The 19,681-nt window shown below is 41.8% G+C and overlaps 1 protein-coding gene across 2 annotated transcripts in view; it reads left to right on the top strand.

Annotated features, from left to right (window-relative positions):
• The window catches only part of tbc1d22a (TBC1 domain family, member 22a), a 234,183-nt gene that overhangs the window by 142,900 nt on the left and 71,602 nt on the right, over window positions 1-19,681 (top strand). For both annotated transcript variants that reach the window (XM_034162984.1, XM_034162985.1), the window contains exon 10: window positions 3,498-3,604. In XM_034162984.1, the coding sequence (XP_034018875.1) occupies window positions 3,498-3,604 (107 nt within the window). The remainder of the gene's footprint in view (window positions 1-3,497; window positions 3,605-19,681) is intronic.

Below are 19,681 nucleotides of genomic sequence, written 5' to 3'. Positions count from 1 at the left end.
GAACGCTGTTGTCTTCTGCCAGCTCGATCACAAAACAGCTGTTTTCTGAGGCCTGTTCCTGTGAACAGAAATAAATGAACATGGCACAAATGTTGGTGTTGGAGCTGAATGTAACAAACCTCGGTCTTCAATCTCTCCGTATCAAATGGTGAGTTTGCCTGAGGTTTTTGTTTCTTTGTTTGTTTGTCTGCAGCTGAAGCCTCACCTTTGAAGATCCTTAATTTTCTACATGGAGCCACATCTCGCACAGAACCGAGTTGACTGAAAGTCCCATTGATTGATGTTCGGCTAACTGAAGTTTGAACTTAGCCCAAGGAACCCCCAAGGTTCTTGTTTGTAAAGATGCTGAATTTGTCTCGCATATGTAATCATACTGGCTGGTCTTTGACGGGGAGGGCAACACTCCAGAAGCATCTTGAAGAAATGTCTGCTGGGGCACAGTTCAACTGAAACCGATCGGCTGTTTGTTCCGTTCAAAGCGGTGCTCCGGAGACGTGGTCTCTGCTGAGAATGCCAACTTTCTACTTCTGTCAGGTACCAGAAGACGTAGTTTGACGATCGCTCAGTTGCGTCATGGAAGCAGGGTTATTTGCTTGTTACACCTTTTGATTATTTTCTGCTTTAAAAGGATTCAGACTGTGAGGCTGTGAAAATCGCTCATGCCCTGAGATTTGGTCCCCTTTTAAGAATTAATCTTCCACTTGTGATCATAGGGGATGCTCTTGCCTTGTGATCCAGTCTCTCCTCCTCTTTGGCGTTCCTCTTATTGTCTCGGTGACAGGCCATTCCCAGCTCGAGCAAAAACCACCGGACTCTTGGAAAGTGTCCCTTCTAATCTGATCTCCAGTCAAAGCTCGGTTTGGAACCGCGCCTGACAGCTTCAACAAAGAGTGATCCGAGCCGTCGGGATGCTCGTGGCTCGCGGCTCTCCCAAAACGGCAGTGCCGCGGCACTTCACTGCCTTGTTAATCAACGGTGACACCGCGTGAATTGCCATTGAACTTGTTTACAATTAATCTTTTCAACATGAAAATTAATACCTCTCCTCCTCTCATGGCAGCTGAAGAATAAAATTAAATGGTTAGGGAGGTGTCCTCTCTTGCTTCTGCCCTGCACAGAACATTGGACATTTGGATCGAGTCGATTGTTGTGGGCTTTTGCAGTGGCCCCAATTTAAGATGCAGAAAAATACAGCCAGTTTTCAGCCCAGCTGCTGTCTAACTCTGAATTGTTTTTTATTCTTTATTTTTTGATGACCTCTTCCTTTTTGGCAGTGTTTGTGTTTATGTTTTAGATCCAACTCCAAAAAAAAAAAGCATTTTATGAAATTGTCTGCTTGTGTGTCCCCAGGCTGTCATACATTTTGCTTTTTTTTCTCTTCTCATTTTTCATTGTTTGTGTCAGTATTGTAGTTGCAATAAAGTAAATATCTAATCACAATCCGAGCTGGGCCGCTTCCACATCATGTATTAAAGATGCGATATCCCTGAACAAAATTTGATTTTTGTGCATCTGGACACATGATCTGTCTGAGTGAGATTGAACGAAGAGTCTCACTAAAATGAAGGAAGTGTAACCACGCTCTCTCTCTCTCTCTCTCCCTCCCCCCCCCCCCCCCTTCTGAGTGTGGTTTCTGTCCATCGTTACCAGACATAAACCTGAAAAGACAGGGATGAGCGCCTGCATGTCGGATTGTTGATTGCACACGCGCACATGTGCGCGCACGCACACACAGTCTTGTTGTTAGTGGCTTTGTAGTCCTGGTGGACTGCCAGCTGTCTGTCTGTCTGTCAAAAAAAAGTGTGCTCATTACGTCCGAGACAACATCCCACTGAGGTTGCCAAGGATACCAAGCAGAGCTGCCACGTTCTTTGCTTATGCATTCTGAATCCAAAAACATCCACATATTTATATACCTGTTAATTTTTTTTGTTGTTGTTGTTAAAGACCACACACTCACTCTCGCTGTATGCCCTTCTCTCCTTTCTAGCTTCTTTCTCTGCCGCCTCGTTCACCTTTCTTTCTCGATCATTGTTAATCAGTCTCGTCCCATCTCCACTGCCTGTCAGTGGCTCGTCAAAAGCCAGTCAAAGCCCCTGCAGCCCGTCACACGCTGTTGCCATTAATGACGTCTGAAGACACCCATCATTGAAGTCACCCATCAGAGTTGACGGGGGGACTCGATGGTCTCTCTGCTTGGAAAATATTTTTGAGGCACCGTGTTACCTTTTATTCTTTCTCTGAACTTTCAGTGGCAAGAAAACATTTGAGGATCTTTGTTTTTTGTTTTCTTGTGTTACACATTTAATTTTGTTTCCCCCTAGACTGGAAATGTCGAACCATGTATCCTTTACAGTGCAGTTTGTGAATAGATGGATAAATGAATGCGTAAATCTTGTCCACTTTTCTTTTTAATATAACTCAAAATCTATCAGTGATGTCATCTTGATATTTGGAGTGTGAATTAGAATTGTAACAGGGCTATTCCACAGGGTGGCATTCTACTACGATCGCCCACGATCGCAAAAAGTGCAAAAAATAGGATGAAGGCTGGCTTATAAAGTGCAGACCTGGCAACCCAAACAAAACCAAAAGAAAGGAGCGACGCCCTCGGGCCAGATGTGACCGATGATGTTCACCTTTGGAAAAAAACAGAATAAACGCTGCTTCGGCTTCAGATTTAAACCCAGATGGAGCATGATGAGACACGTTTCAAACTCTAGTCACTATGAATACCCTGTCTAAAGATGTTTGAGCATGATTGAAGCTGTTAAGGCTAACAATACCCGGACGTTAGCACGTACGACCTGTGATTTCGAGAATTGGGATGAAATTTTTAACTGTTCAAAAAATGGATCCCGGTTTCAAATCTGATGCTGATGATGGTTGTAACTACTATGTATACCAAGTTTATTCAAGATTGACAAAGATGGATCAAGAAGTTACCATGGTGCTTCAAAACATGCCCGATTTGCTAATCGGGATTAAACGGGAAGGAACGTGCTCTGTGGAATAGCCCTATAAGATGCATACATACATGTTTTTTGTTCATTAGAACCATTTATTACCATACAAAAACCATTATGATGTGTTCGTTGAGGCTTCCATGATTTTCTAAATACCCAGGAAAGTATTTTTTTTAAAGAATGTAATTAATCATGTAGTTGATTACCGCATTTATTTTCGACCCACACACATCCTTTCATTCTTAAAGAAAATATACGTAAATATAAATCTTGTATTTATTGATTTGATAAGCCACCGTCCTTCCAATTTCCTTGTTCCATTCTCTGCTTCACATTTCTAGGTGTCCTTGTTATTTGGTTCCTGTCTGAGCATTGAGCTGATGCCCCTGTTGCTCTCTGCTCCTTTATCTCTTCTTCCTCATCTCTTCCTCTTGGTGTCTCTCTCTCTATTCCTTTCCAACACCCTCTCGTTTTACGTGTCCATCTCTTTCCACTGCACTGCTCATTTCTCCCACTCTCTGTCTTCTCCAGAGGAGGAAGTGGAAAACTTTGACGTGTCCAGTCTGCAGGAAGAGGCTCTAAGGAACATCGAGGCTGACAGCTTCTGGTGCATGAGCAAGCTCCTGGACGGAATCCAGGTAGGCATGAGCGTGCATGTGCATTTGTTAAAAAAAAAAGTCCTCCTAAAAACAAGGGTTTATTACAGTTTTAATTTTGACATTAGAATACACGGTGATTGTCATTCAGTTAATGTACCCACCTGTTGTTGTCTTCTCCTGGTTCTTCACTATGATGCTCCTCTATTCTTGTATTCTTTTGTTGTGTGTTTAATATGGAGCCACCCTTTAATGTCTTAATTTATTTATAAATTTATTTATCTATCTATCTGTCTGTCTATCTGTCTATCTAATCTATCTATCTAATCTATCTATCTAATCTATCTATCTATCTATCTATCTAATCTATCTATCTAATCTATCTATCTAATCTATCTATCTAATCTATCTATCTAATCTATCTATCTAATCTATCTATCTAATCTATCTATCTAATCTATCTATCTAAGCTATCTATCTAAGCTATCTATCTAATCTATCTATCTAATCTATCTATCTAATCTATCTATCTAATCTATCTATCTAATCTATCTATCTAATCTATCTATCTAATCTATCTATCTAATCTATCTAATCTATCTTATCTATCTTATCTATCTTATCTATCTATCTAATCTATCTAATCTATCTTATCTATCTATCTATCTATCTATCTATCTATCTATCTATCTATCTATCTATCTATCTATCTATCTATCTATCTATCTATCTACCTACCTACCTACCTACCTACCTACCTACCTACCTACCTACCTACCTACCTACCTACCTACCTACCTACCTACCTACCTACCTACCTACCTACCTACCTACCTACCTACCTACCTACCTACCTACCTACCTACCTACCTACCTACCTACCTACCTACCTACCTACCTATCTATCTATCTATCTATCTATCTATCTATCTATCTATCTATCTATCTATCTATCTATCTATCTATCTATCTATCTATCTATCTATCTATCTATCTATCTATCTATCTATCTATCTATCTATCTATCTATCTATCTATCTATCTATCTACCTATCTATCTACCTACCTACCTACCTACCTACCTACCTACCTACCTACCTACCTACCTACCTACCTACCTACCTACCTACCTACCTTAACAAGTAAAAAGTGTGTCCAAATTGTGTCCGAATGCTTTTATATAGGAGATACATAGACAAGCAATTTGTAAAAGATACACCTTTGGTTGTTGGTCAACTTTCTATTGGTCAATCACTTTTTGGCATTTTGTGTTTTAAAGGGCATACTGGGGAGTGATTGAGAAGTGTGGAGCCTTCCTCAAAAAAATACTGTGTGGTTCTCCATCTTTTCCATTTTGAGAAGCCAACATTTCTCAATGTTGCCCCCAGTAAGTCAGAACATCACACGTTCTTGTGAAATGTTGGTTTCTCCAAATGCCAAAGAGGGAGAATTGCACCTTACTGTTCAAGCCTATTTATACAAAGAGTCTCCTTATGTTACTAGACATTGTTGCCTTTCTTCTTGATGGACGAGGTCCAGTGAGCGTTTGAGTCCTCGAGTTAATCTGCGCTGCGGCCGAAGCTGTTGCAGAATTATTTCTGTCACTGCATTCACAGCTACATAAGCCTGGTAGGGCCTTCACCGCAGTGGAGACACAACAGCTGAGGAGGCCAGTTATGGCGCCATCCTTCTAAATGTTCACAACATCTGGTGGGAAATACTCAATTAAGAATTTTCCCAAATTGGCGTCAGACATGTAAGGTGTGGGTGCTGCAGTCTCTGAGTGCCCACTCCAGTGTTCAGCCTGATACATTGGCCAGCCTTTCAGCGAAGGTAATTAATAGTAAGTAGTATGTGCTGGGCTTAAAATGTAAACATCCAGATATGTACCCAATTTGGTAAGCTATTTCATTTAAGAAATTAATAGAAATCGCGCCTTGTTGCCCCTGAGAGAGGAAAAAGATGAGGAATGAGAATTCAGAGTGCGAGTGAAGAGGAGCAGAAAAGAATACCGTGTGAGTATTTGCACTGTCCCCATACTTGTTTGTTTGTGACCTTGGATCCAAACTAATTACGTGCAATGCACCAGGGAGTCCCATGTTTCCCCCTAATGCTTTCTAAACAATCTGACAGAAGCTGAGTGCCTCAGCACAGTAATTAGTTGCTGATCCTTGCTCTGACCTTGTCTCAAACCCTTTCACATCCACAATATACTATTACACTTCACCGCGGCTCTCAAGTCGGGAGCTTGACGGTTGGTTGGAAAGAAAGAGGAAGTAAGAGTCGACATATGTAGTTACATTTATTGACTTTTTTTAAAGCAGCTTATTTGCACAATTTTTTGAGTTTTTCCCTCCACAAGTTTTTGTAAAATAATAAAAACTGCAAGATTAGCAGGAAACTCATGAATGGAAGGGTTGGAATTGGCGACACGGTTTTGTATTCTTTTCTTTCGTGTTTAGGTAGCGGTGTGTTACAGGGGAAATTCTTTTAAACAGTCTTTTATTCTGCCATCCAGATTGGCCATTAGGTGTAGTTTTTGTCTTCCTTAGAAATGCTTTTCTCAAGCCTTCCATGAACCTGGCCGTTTTAGCTGTCAGTTCATTGAAGCTGCTTCTCTAATGAGCTGCTGTTTTAATTGGGAGTGTTAAAGCACCCTCTTTCAAAGGGGGAAGCTGGTAGAATAGGTACGTTAGAGGTGATTATTGCAGAAAATTGTGTATGGGCTTATGCGCATCAGTAGAACTTGGGTAAATAATTTGTATGTGATTATTTGTCAGCCGTCCAGGGTGTGCATACCATCATTGATGTTACTGCCGCTAACGACCATGCAAAGTTAGTTATGGACAGATCAGACCAATGTGTATAATAAATGCATATTTTTTTCAACATACTGGCCTTTCAGGTGGACAACGCAGACGTGGCTTCCACTGCAGGTTTAATTTTGTCCTGCATGTTTTATTATGTTCTACAGCGAGATAAATGAAATTGGAGCTGACTTGATTTCAGATAGGTCATAGCTGCTTTTTCCTCTTCACTGAGAACATGACGCGTATCGGATTGCAGCCCAGCAGTATTTTTACTACAGTCAGGTCTGGGAACATGCCCTTTTGCCACACGTCACCATATCCAGCACACTACACCTAGGCAGACCCCCCCCCCCATTTCCCCCCCAGTTTGTTTTAAAATAAATGATCAAACACATTCAATTAAATTTTTTTTCCCCCTCTTCTTTTAATGATTTATTGCATAACTGGCAGAACTGTTGTACCTACTCCTGGCTGTGATTCTGCTGTTTCCGTAAAGGTGCAGGACTTGCAGGTGTAGAGAAAAATGAGGCCACATTGAGAAGGAGAAAAAAATAAACAGCTTGGGATTCAGAGTTTTAAGACAACCAGGAAAATAGTTGCGAAATACCGGCACAATACAGGTGGTTGGAAGTTGTATTTTTCTATTTATTTCAATTTATTTTCATTTATATAGCACCAAATCACAACAGAGTTGCCTCAAAGTGCTTCACACAGGTAAGGTCTAACCTTACCAACCCCCAGACCAACAGTGGTAAGGAAAAACTCCCTCTGAGGAAGAAACCTCAAGCAGACCAGACTCAAAGGGGTGACCCTCTGCTTGGGCCATGCTACAGACATAAATTACAGAACAATTCACAGAACAATTCACGGACGAATATACAAGAAATGCTATTGGCGCACAGGACAGGAGGATCGCCAACATGAATACAACTCCCATCTCTGGATGGAGCTGAACCTTAAACAGAGAGAAAAAACAGAATCAGTCATCAGAAAGACAATAAATACTGTATAATTTGCCAGCATTAAACAACAAGGAAAACAGAGAAGTACTAAGGTGATCGCCGGCCACTAGCTCTAAACTTCACTAAAAGACCCAGAATTTAGGTAAAGTTGAGGCCGCAGCCCACTCCAATTACTAATAAATTAATTAAAAGAGTAAAAAGCATAAAACAAAACTGTACCAGTATGCTAGCCGTATGAAAGGGAAAATAAGTGCATCTTAAGTCTGGACTTGAAAATCTCCACAGAATCTGACTGTTTTATTGACGCAGGGAGATCATTCCACAGAACAGGGGCATGATAAGAGAAAGCTCTGTAACCCGCAGACTTCTTATTCACCTTAGGGACACAAAGTAGTCCTGCACCCTGAGAACGTAAAGCCCGGGCCGGTACGTAAGGTTTAATTAGGTCAGCTAGGTAGGGAGGTGCCAGTCCATGAATAATTTTATAGGTTAGTAGCAGAACCTTAAAATCTGATCTCACTGGGACAGGAAGCCAGTGAAGGGATGCCAAAATGGGTGTAATGTGGTCGAACTTTCTGCTGTCAGAAGTCTGGCTGCAGCATTTTGAACCAATTGGAGACCCCTAATGCTAGATTGCGGTAAACCAGAAAATAGAACATTGCAGTAGTCCAATCTAGAAGAGATGAACGCATGGATCAGGGTCTCAGCATCAGCCATAGACAGGATGGGACAAATCTTTGCTATATTTCGCGGGTGGAAGAAAGCAGTACTAGTAATATTTCTAATGTGGAGGCCAAAGGACAACGAAGGATCAAAAATTACCCCAAGGTTCCTCACTTTGTCAGTGTGATGTATGACACACGAGCCGAGGCTGAGCCTTAACTGGTCAAATTGATGCCAATGTCTCACTGGACCAAGAACCATCATTTCAGTCTTATCAGAGTTTAAAAGTAGGAAGTTTCTAGACATCCAACTTCTCACTGCTGCAAGGCAATCTTCTAAGGATTTTATGTGAACGAGATTACAAGCAGTTATCGGCATGTATAACTGAGTATCATCTGCATAGCAGTGAAAGGTAATCCCAAAACGCCGCAATATGTGCCCAAGGGGTGCTATATAAAGGGAGAAAAGCAGGGGGCCTAAGACAGTCCCCTGTGGAACCCCAAATCTCATGTCACTAAGGTTAGAGGTAGTGTTACTGTACAAAACACAGTGAGAACGACTGGTCGAGTATGACGTCAGTCATGCAAGGGCACTCCCAGTAATCCCAAAATGATTTTCCAGCCTATCAAGTAGAATATGATGATCCACTGTATCAAATGCAGCACTGAGATCTAACAGCACAAGAACCGTAGTGGTGTCCGAATCCATTGTAAGCAGAAGATCATTCACCACTTTAGTGAGAGCCGTCTCTGTGTGTTGTATGGATCTGTTCATATTTAAGACATCGATCCAAGACGTTGAGTCGGGATATCGAGATGTTACTTAAATCCCTGCAGCAGCCAATTAGTCTTGTTCTATGCTAAATTGGAACACACCTCCGGCTAACTTGACTAATTTAACACATTAAAATGATTCCATATTTGGCCTTTTAATTAATTTAAATGGAACTGTCATCTCTGCTCAATATTGCATTATTGATTTAGGCAAGGTAATTCTAAACTATGATGTATCATTTACATCTGCAGAACAAAACAATGAAAGTCTGAGTAATTTAATCTTTGACACAGTTTAGAACAGCAGACAGCCGAAAGTGTTCAGACGCGGTGGAGTCAATAGGTAGAAGTTGGTGTGTGCGGTCTCCACAACGCACAGCGTGTGAGGTCCTCCTCTCACCTGCCATGCCCAGAGAGGGAAATGAAGTCAAAAAGTTTAAAAAGTCCATTATTCTGCTAGCACACCCCAGAGGCTCTCAGTTTTAAATCCAGCAGATGAAAACCTGCCTTTTATGCTAATTCTGCAGATATGCCTTTTACAGTGGGGGCTCTTAAATCTCTTTTCCCAGCTCAGGGCCTAACTTATAAGAATATAATTTTGCTCTGAGATCCAGACTTATTACATTTCCACAGAAATTTTTGACACACATGAGCTCAAAATAAAAATGTGTAGTGTGCAGCCCATAGTTGAATGTGCTCTTATGGCATCTCATGGCAATTATGAGGAAATGTTTTTTTTTTTTCTTTTCTCCCCGACATGAGACATGTTTGTGCCTTATAGTTTGACATATATGGAAGCCCTACCATTATTTAATGCTTCGATCTTAAATATGATCAATCTATCTTTATTAGTTGGCTATGTACCACAGGCTTTTAAGGTGGCAGTAATTAAACCATTACTTAAAAAGCCATCACTTGACCCAGCTATCTTAGCTAATTATAGGCCAATCTCCAACCTTCCTTTTCTCTCAAAAATTCTTGAAAGGGTAGTTGTAAAACAGCTAACTGATCATCTGCAGAGGAATGGTCTATTTGAAGCGTTTCAGTCAGGTTTTAAAATTCATCATAGTACAGAAACAGCATTAGTGAAGGTTACAAATGATCTTCTTATGGCCTCAGACAGTGGACTCATCTCTGTGCTTGTTCTGTTAGACCTCAGTGCTGCTTTTGATACTGTTGACCATAAAATTTTATTACAGAGATTAGAGCATGCCATAGGTATTAAAGGCACTGCGCTGCGGTGGTTTGAATCATATTTATCTAATAGATTACAATTTGTTCATGTAAATGGGGAATCTTCTTCACAGACTAAGGTTAATTATGGCGTTCCACAAGGTTCTGTGCTAGGACCAATTTTATTCACTTTATACATGCTTCCCTTAGGCAGTATTATTAGACGGCATTGCTTAAATTTTCATTGTTACACAGATGATACCCAGCTTTATCTATCCATGAAGCCAGAGGACACACACCAATTAGCTAAACTGCAGGATTGTCTTACAGACATAAAGACATGGATGACCTCTAATTTCCTGCTTTTAAACTCAGATAAAACTGAAGTTATTGTACTTGGCCCCACAAATCTTAGAAACATGGTGTCTAACCAGATCCTTACTCTGGATGGCATTACCCTGACCTCTAGTAATACTGTGAGAAATCTTGGAGTCATTTTTGATCAGGATATGTCATTCACAGCGCATATTAAACAAATATGTAGGACTGCTTTTTTGCATTTACGCAATATCTCTAAAATCAGAAAGGTCTTGTCTCAGAGTGATGCTGAAAAACTAATTCATGCATTTATTTCCTCTAGGCTGGACAATTGTAATTCATTATTATCAGGTTGTCCTAAAAGTTCCCTGAAAAGCCTTCAGTTAATTCAAAATGCTGCAGCTAGAGTACTAACGGGGACTAGAAGGAGAGAGCATATCTCACCCTTATTGGCCTCTCTTCATTGGCTTCCTGTTAATTCTAGAATAGAATTTAAAATTCTTCTTCTTACTTATAAGGTTTTGAATAATCAGGTCCCATCTTATCTTAGGGACCTCATAGTACCATATCACCCCAATAGAGCGCTTCGCTCTCAGACTGCAGGCTTACTTGTAGTTCCTAGGGTTTTTAAGAGTAGAATGGGAGGCAGAGCCTTCAGCTTTCAGGCTCCTCTCCTGTGGAACCAGCTCCCAATTCAGATCAGGGAGACAGACACCCTCTCTACTTTTAAGATTAAGCTTAAAACTTTCCTTTTTGCTAAAGCTTATAGTTAGGGCTGGATCAGGTGACCCTGAACCATCCCTTAGTTATGCTGCTATAGACTTAGACTGCTTGGGGGTTCCCATGATGCACTGAGTGTTTCTTTCTCTTTTTGCTCTGTATGCACCACTCTGCATTTAATCATTAGTGATTGATCTCTGCTCCCCTCCACAGCATGTCTTTTTCCTGGTTCTCTCCCTCAGCCCCAACCAGTCCCAGCAGAAGACTGCCCCTCCCTGAGCCTGGTTCTGCTGGAGGCTTCTTCCTGTTTTTCCTTCCCACTGTCGCCAAGTGCTTGCTCACAGGGGGTCGTTTTGACCGTTGGGGTTTTTACGTAATTATTGTATGGCCTTGCCTTACAATATAAAGCGCCTTGGGGCAACTGTTTGTTGTGATTTGGCGCTATATAAATAAAATTGATTGATTGATTGATATGGAGTCAGACACTTTCCCAAAGCAATTTGACTGATGACATGGAGCAAGTGCATGTGCAAGGTTCGTTGCTCATGCTGCATTTGGTTGTAACTGGTAATATAAAAATGTTGTAACTATATCGTCATTATAGTGAGGCAGCATAGCTAACTTATTCATTTAGTCATAAAACCACCAAATTTTCCAGTGTATGTGATGTTTTTTTTTTTGTTTTACTAGCGTGAGAGGTCCTCCAACTTATAGTCCAGTGCAACTTATATACAGAAAAACTTACAATTCACAACCATGAATTTTCTTTACACTTGAAATCAGGAACACACCATTAAACTGCCTTTTCCTTTTTTTTTAGAAAAGCAAGAGAGGTGGAAACTTCTTAACAGGGCTTGATTTCTTTCAGCACGCATTTAAAATCGAGTTGGGTCGCACTTAAAGCTTTCTTCAAAAGAGTGATCGTCATGGCGTTAATATTTTGTGTTTTTTCTCATGTCGGGTCCAGTTAAAATTAGCTGTCATGCTCACTTTAAGCATATACATACACACACATACACATATATATAATATGAAGGATGTCTAATGACACCGTAAAAATGCACATGTGCAGTGTGTGTGCGCGGTAAGCTGTTACAGTGCAAACAAACGTTTATGTCTGTGTATGTGCGGGTGATATTACCGTGCAAACAAAAGACGTTCTTTTCGATAGCAACATGGACAGTAAATGATAAATGCTGCCATGAGCTGATTTAAAATTGAAGTTACCGTAAGTTTGCATTAGACCGCTGTGTCACTTTGAGAAATTTTCCACGTAGAAAGAAATACACGAGGTCAATGCTGTGCTCGAAAAGTCCTGTTGTGTGGGCCGCCAGAAGAGGAGGTACTGCTGGCCCACCACCAGAGGGCGCCCTGCCTGAAGTGCGGGCTTCAGGCACGATAGGGCGCTGCCGCCACAGACACAACCGGGAGTGACAGCTGTCACCCATCATTTCATTACTTCATAAAAGCCGGATGTCATCTCCACCTCGCTGCCGAGATATCATCTACCTGTGAAGGTAATTCTCTGCTAAACTGAAAACATTGACTAACAGTCTGAACTTCTTTGCAGCCGTTTTCCTGTAAGTGTTTCCTTATCTGTGGGATTGGCATTTGGTGTGATCAGCGACGGCTTCGCTTCACCCCCCAACCAGATAAGTGGTTGACAGGAGCTGCACGTGTGTGTGATTAGAGGTGGAGGTGACTTTCCACCTTCTGACTGTTTTTGTTACTGGGTGTGTGCACACACCCACATCTCACTGTTTGTGCTCCTCGCCAGCAGTACCAGATCCGACAGTCGGGGACGGTGATCACCTGGGAATTCGGGACTTGGCGGCTCCAGTATTCTCCGGGTTCTGTGGCGGTGGAAATCGTGTGGTTCCGGCTCTTATCAGGACAGACGTCTTCTATCCAGGAGCCTGCCCACACGTCACCCTGGTGTATTGACTGCTATCAGATTCTGTGATTGTCTGTATCATCGTTGTGCACATTCACAACATTAAATTGTTACCTTTTGGCTCATCTATTGACCGTTCATTTGCGCCCCCTGTTGTGGGTCCGTGTCACTACACTTTCCCCAACAAGTCCATTTGATAACCCACAGTTAAACAAGGAGGCGGAGAAGTTGAAAACAGTTGACTGAGTCTGAAAAGACAAAACAAAACAATCTGATAAAAACGTCTGATCACAAAACGTGGTGGAAAAGTTGAAAACAGTTGACTGAGTTCTGAAAAGACAAAACAAAACAATCTGATAAAAACATCTGATCACAAAACGTGGTCCTGTTGGGTCTGTCGCGGTTTGCGCTTGTAAAAACAAATTATTTAGCTCTTAGCTTCCGATGGCTAAAGCAGTGTTTTTGTTGTAAATATATAAATGAGGGATTTTCCGGGTTTTCAAACCTTTCATTGCATTGCACGTTCACCTCACGTGATTGTCTGTTCAGTGGCTGAAAGAAGCAGTTTACTCCCATTTTGTGCCCTTATAGTGACATTAATTACCTCGTCGGCTCGGCTCCTTTACACATGTGACTTATAAAAGAAGAATACAGCAATTTAATCCATTTTGCTTCTTCCTGCACAAAGTGATAAATGCGACTTATACTGCAATGCAACTTGCATATGTTTTTCTTTCTCTTAATGAGGCATTTTTGGACCAATGCAATTTATACTCCAGTGTGACTTATACTCTGGAAAATACGGTAAATCGCGTTTGAGCCAAACAGCAACGGAATGAATGTCATTTAATTTTTATTTCTCCAAGCAAGTAAAATAAGGTCTGCCTGACTCTGGAAGGTGGATAAATAATTATTTCAGATTAAGCTACACTTATGGAATATGTCTGATGTTGCAGTTTAAATGCTCCTTCATGGAGTTTGTCGGATGGACTGAAATTATGTTGTGACGATCCAAATGCTCTTTGAAGGGCAATTTATTCTTGGTTTTCTTCACTTCAGAGACTTTTCATCAGTGTGTGGCAGTCGGTCTGTTTTCGGTGAGATTTTTAAATTTCTTTCTATTTTTTTGCATTGATTTAATTAAGACAAAACTCAACTGTGAAGTTATCTATAAAGCATATTGTTAAATTATTCTACAATACACACAGCTGGTCAGGCACCCCCCCCCCCCAATCCACCCCACTTACATCTGAGCCATATCCAGCTCCTCCCCTGGAGTTTGAGCCAATCAGAGCGTGTCTGCTCATTGTCAAAGCAACCATCTGTTGCCACAGTGCCTGGTAGAGATGGGGTCTCCCTCAAGTGGGAACAGGGGTCTGAGGACCGACGTCTAGCAGACGGTAGCCAGACCAAACCAGACGCCACGTCCTGTTCCCGTTCCCGAGGGGGTTCCGTACCGTCACCTTGGGCTGTCACTCAGCTTATAACACACACACACACACGAGTGGCGGTCTTCCAGCTGCTGTGTCTGTGTTCGTATTGCTCGACAGCATGTTTGTACATGTGTATTTTCTGTGTTCCAAGGCTTGTTTTGGGGCAAATTAACTTGGCCGTAAAGAACGTACGCAACTGACGCACTGTTTCTGTCACATCACGTTGGTGATCTCACGTGCAGGTTGGTTGATGTGTAAGTAGGAACAGCTTCACGGTGAAGATGTGGACTCGGGCTTTGGAACAAAGCATACAGTGAGAAAGCTGCAGGAATTTATATGATGAAAATGCAATAAAGCACAGAGAGTTGTAAGTAGTGAGCGCATAAATTTTGGATGGAAGCTTTATGAACAGAGACGGACGTTCTGGGCGTCTGTGTAATTCTTATTCCTTCAGTGTTTCTGTAAGTGAGTCAGTGTACCAAATGTTCTTTGAGTCTTCGCTGAGGATGGCTAATGGCACATGTTCTCCTTCTGCCCGTTATTTGCTTTTACGTCCCATTAGTTGCTTTCAACAAAGATTTTTAAGCACGCAGAGAAAATAAGATTGGATGGAAGCGCTTTCTCCTGATACTTTCACTCTTCGCCACCAGAGCATTTTTGCCCCACTGATAACCATCCTACAGACTTTCATCTGAAAGTCATTAAGAAACTGCCCATGCAAGCCTTTATATCAAGCGCAATCCCACAGCAGTTACAAATACTTGGCTGGTCTTTTGGTTTTTGCAAAATCAGCCATTTACTTTGGCAGTCTCTTCAACACCATAAGTATTTGGACAAACTAAATATAATGACTGTTGTTCATGGAAGTCAACACTTTTACAGCCGGTTTCCTTTGGACAGGTGAGGGGATGGATACTTGTACATTTCCAAGTCTCTGAATATGTCCTGGACCTCTTGTACAGTAATCCTTACAGCATACAGCAGTATGTTCAGTAAGTAAGCGTCTTTGGTTTCTCCCTTGTTTTCACTCTGGGTTGCCACAGCAAACCTGCATGTTGATTTGGCACAAGTTTTACCCTGGATGCCCTTTCTGACACAATTCCACATTACGTACATGGAGACCGGGAAGGGGAAGCCTTGAACCGGGAGCCTTCCACACCGGAAACCAGCACACTTATAGTGCAGCAGATAACAGAATATTTACAGAGGAATCTTTCAAATGGTGGAACAAGCACCAAATTTGGCAGACATCCTCCTTAGACTTTACTCTCTTGAAAAAAACGATTGGTCACTTGAATTTTCAGTAGGCGGCCAGGTAGGGGTCAGTTGAAGAATTGCACAGGGGTCAAAATTAAATCATGCTCCAATCACATTGAAAACTATACCACATTATTTGTCTGATCACAAATATTCAAAAAGGTATAACTTGGACTATCTATTACTGAATGTTATGGAGTTATTGGGTGAAAACAGCAAGAACAGTGACAAAGGTCAATTTCAATTTGTACAGGGGTTAAAAGTTAAACATCCTCCAATTTTGGTAAAGAGTGCTGCAAATTATTGGTTGAGCGCATAGGATTAATAAATGGAAGTGTTTTGACTGTGTTGAATATTTGGTCTCCAAAGTAAAGGTCAGATATTGTTGACGCCCATTGGATTATATGACATGTGACATATACTCAACAAAAATATAAACGCAACACTTTTGGTTTTGCTCCCATTTTGTATGAGATGAACTCAAAGATCTAAAACCTTTTCCACATACACAATATCACCATTTCCCTCAATATTGTTCACAAACCAGTCTAAATCTGTGATAGTGAGCACTTCTCCTTTGCTGAGATAATCCATCCCACCTCACAGGTGTGCCATATCAAGATGCTGATTAGACCCCATGATTAGTGCACAGGTGTGCCTTAGACTGCCCACAATAAAAGGCCACTCTGAAAGGTGCAGTTTTGTTTTATTGGGGGGGGATACCAGCAGTATCTGGTGTGACCACCATTTGCCTCATGCAGTGCAACACATCTCCTTCGCATAGAGTTGATCAGGTTGTCAATTGTGGCCTATGGAATGTTGGTCCACTCCTCTTCAATGGCTGTGCGAAGTTGCGACAACGAACTGGAGTCAGGTCGAGACCCCGATGAGGACGACAAGCATGCAGATGAGCTTCCCTGAGACGGTTTCTGACAGTTTGTGCAGAAATTCTTTGGTTATGCAAACCGATTGTTTCAGCAGCTGTCCGAGTGGCTGGTCTCAGATGATCTTGGAGGTGAACATGCTGGAAGTGGAGGTCCTGGGCTGGTGTGGTTACACGTGGTCTGCGGTTGTGAGGCTGGTTGGATGTACTGCCAAATTCTCTGAAACGCCTTTGAAGACGGCTTATGGTAGAGAATTGAACATTCAATACACGAGCAACAGCTCTGGTTGACATGCCTGCTGTCAGCATGCCAATTGCACGCTCCCTCAAATCTTGCGACATCTGTGGCATTATGCGAAGGAGATGTGTTGCACTGCATGAGGCAAATGGTGGTCACACCAGATACTGACTGGTATCCCCCCCAATAAAACAAAACTGCACCTTTCAGAGTGGCCTTTTATTGTGGGCAGTCTAAGGCACACCTGTGCACTAATCATGGTGTCTAATCAGCATCTTGATATGGCACACCTGTGAGGTGGGATGGATTATCTCAGCAAAGGAGAAGTGCTCACTATCACAGATTTAGACTGGTTTGTGAACAATATTTGAGGGAAATGATGATATTGTGTATGTGGAAAAAGTTTTAGATCTTTGAGTTCATCTCATACAAAATGGGAGCAAAACCAAAAGTGTTAAGTTTATATTTTTGTTGAGTGTATGTTACCCCAAAACATAACTAACCATGAGATGTGGTGCAAAGTTTTCCTTTTTTTTTTTTTTTTTTTTTTTTTTTTTTTTTAAAAGAGCGATGTCTAATGAGGATGTGTGCCAATTTTGGTGCTTGTTTCCAGAAATAAATGATTGTTAGAGTTATCTGCTCCACTATGAACCACATGGCCTCCACCCCTGCCCAGATGCAAACAGTACGTACTCTATGGTAAATCTGTGTGCAATAGGTGTTCTCAGAAACTGAGTGGCTGTACAAAAACTGAGACTTGCGGAGGCAGAGAGTTCAAGCCATCTTCAGCCGGGTGTCTCAGTGGGGAGGGTACTGTGCCGCTTGGCTCAAAGCAGCCCAGGCGCTGTGCAACTCAGCTTCCGTTTTTCACGCCAAGCACAAAGAAAGCTGTCTGATTCATTGGGGCACACATTGTTATATTCCAAACTATTTTTGCCACTTTGAAGGAGACGTTATGAAAGATACAGTGGCAGGCAGGACTTCACTTCAAAAAGTTTTATTTATTTAATTACCAAATGTGCAGTATGATGCCCACGGGGGAAAGAAAGAAAATGTGATGTGCATTGTTTTGTGAATGTGAGTTAGGATATACAGTCTCTACGAGTACAATACTCAGTTTTTATCCCTTGGTGTTTCCACATTGTTACAAAAAACACAAAAATTGCAAAACACTGTTATATTTTACTGCAATATTTGTAGAATTGCATATCAAATCGGCACCCAGGTGGTAGTATCACATCAGCCTAGCCCTCATATTTAGCAGTCATGGAGATTCATGTGTGCAGTGCATACACCATAGTTTGTACATGAACAACACACCGTAGCTAGTAATTATCCCGATCTTCTCTACCAGTTGGAGCGATTCTTGAGTAAATTTCACTGTTTGCTAATGCACATTATAATGACTGTTGTCAGACTGTTTGCCGCAGTGTACATGTGCCATGCAGAATCCACCCTCCCTCTACTCCCAAGGAGTGCTAATTATTAAAATTAGCTGGGTTTGAACCTATCGCCACATCGTTGCCTTTCACTGCCCTGATGTTGTTAACGTGCAGATGTATGTGACAGCAGAAAGAAACCGGACAGTCTCCTTGTAGCTCTGAACAGCTGTAATTGTCTGCACGCTGGGCCGACCCGTCATCTCCTTCATGAAATTCGTTTTGACTTCTGTCTGGCACATGCACAAGAGAACGACACTTCACTTTGTCCATCAGGTTTTTAGTTTTTTTCTGCAGTGCTGGCCGTCTGTTAATACGCTCCCTTTATCTGGACCTGTCATCTCTCTCTTTTCCCAGCTTTGTCTTTACGTCTCTCTCTGACACAAACACACACATTCTTAGCGTTGTTGTTGGTTCTGTCCAACTTACTGATAGACATCCGAGGCCACAATAGGAGGCAATCTTTGTCCAGCATGGAGCCATTGTTGTTTCTAATAGAATGGACTGTGAGGTGAAGAGGAGCTATTGATTCAGGTGACTGAGAAAGAGGAGGGGAGAGAAACACCCAGCTGACAAAGGGGAGACCGGGGCTCTTTGGACACCCGACTGAGAGAGACGGAGATGTTACCCGTGTCGCACCATTTGTCCATTTATTCTCACAGTTGAACTTGGAGAGTTCGCACACTTTGGTCAAATGCGGCTGAAGGACAGACTGTGAGAAAAGAGATTGGATGAATAATGGAATGAGCGTTTATTTCCTCTGGTTGCCTCAGCTGATCAAAAAAAAATCCAACATATTGAGTTTGGCAGCGCGAGTGAAGAAAAGGTGAGGTGTACAAAGATATATATATATAATACAAAATGGGACAAGAAAGGGATGAGGAGTAAAGGAGCAAGTACTACGAGTGAGAAAGGAGAGATCTCTGAGTAGAAGAGATGAGGAAAACGAGGAGAAACAGGATAACACAGGTAGAGGTGTGGAAAATCGAAATGTGTGAGTAAGAATCACAAAGATTGGGAAATAAAATAGTGAGAGGAAAAACGAATGCCCTGAGGTGAGGCAAAACATGACCACAAAAACAGGCAAATATGCCAACAGTGTTGGCAAGTAAGATAAATACTGTAGATGAAGTGATGGAAAGACAGCAACCACCTGAGATCACCTGAAGTTCTTGGCGTGACTTCTGCATTGCGATATTCATTTATCTTAGCAGTGACATTCATTTTTTTTCCCCCTCATAATTGTACATACAACACCCCATAATGACAACTTGAAAAAGTTTTTTTGAATTTTTTACAAATTCACAGGCAGGGAAGTTGGAAGCAATCCCACGACCTTCTTGCTGTGAGGCGTCGGTGCTAACCACTAAGCCACTGTGTGATGCTGTCATGTCAGTATGAATCAACACCTCTGAGGGATGTTTCCAACGCCTTGTTGAATCCATGCCATGAAAAATTAAGACAGTTAGTAGAAGGGATCCAACCCGATGTTACGGACCGAACGGTCCCCCTAAAAATCGGTCTCCCCTGATGACGCGGTTCACGGATTAACACCT

Source organism: Thalassophryne amazonica, chromosome 22 (genome assembly GCF_902500255.1).
Source record: "Thalassophryne amazonica chromosome 22, fThaAma1.1, whole genome shotgun sequence".
Lineage (NCBI taxonomy): Eukaryota > Metazoa > Chordata > Actinopteri > Batrachoidiformes > Batrachoididae > Thalassophryne > Thalassophryne amazonica.
The sequence above is the reverse complement of the archived record's forward strand: the minus strand, read 5'-3'. Positions and strand labels throughout refer to the sequence as shown.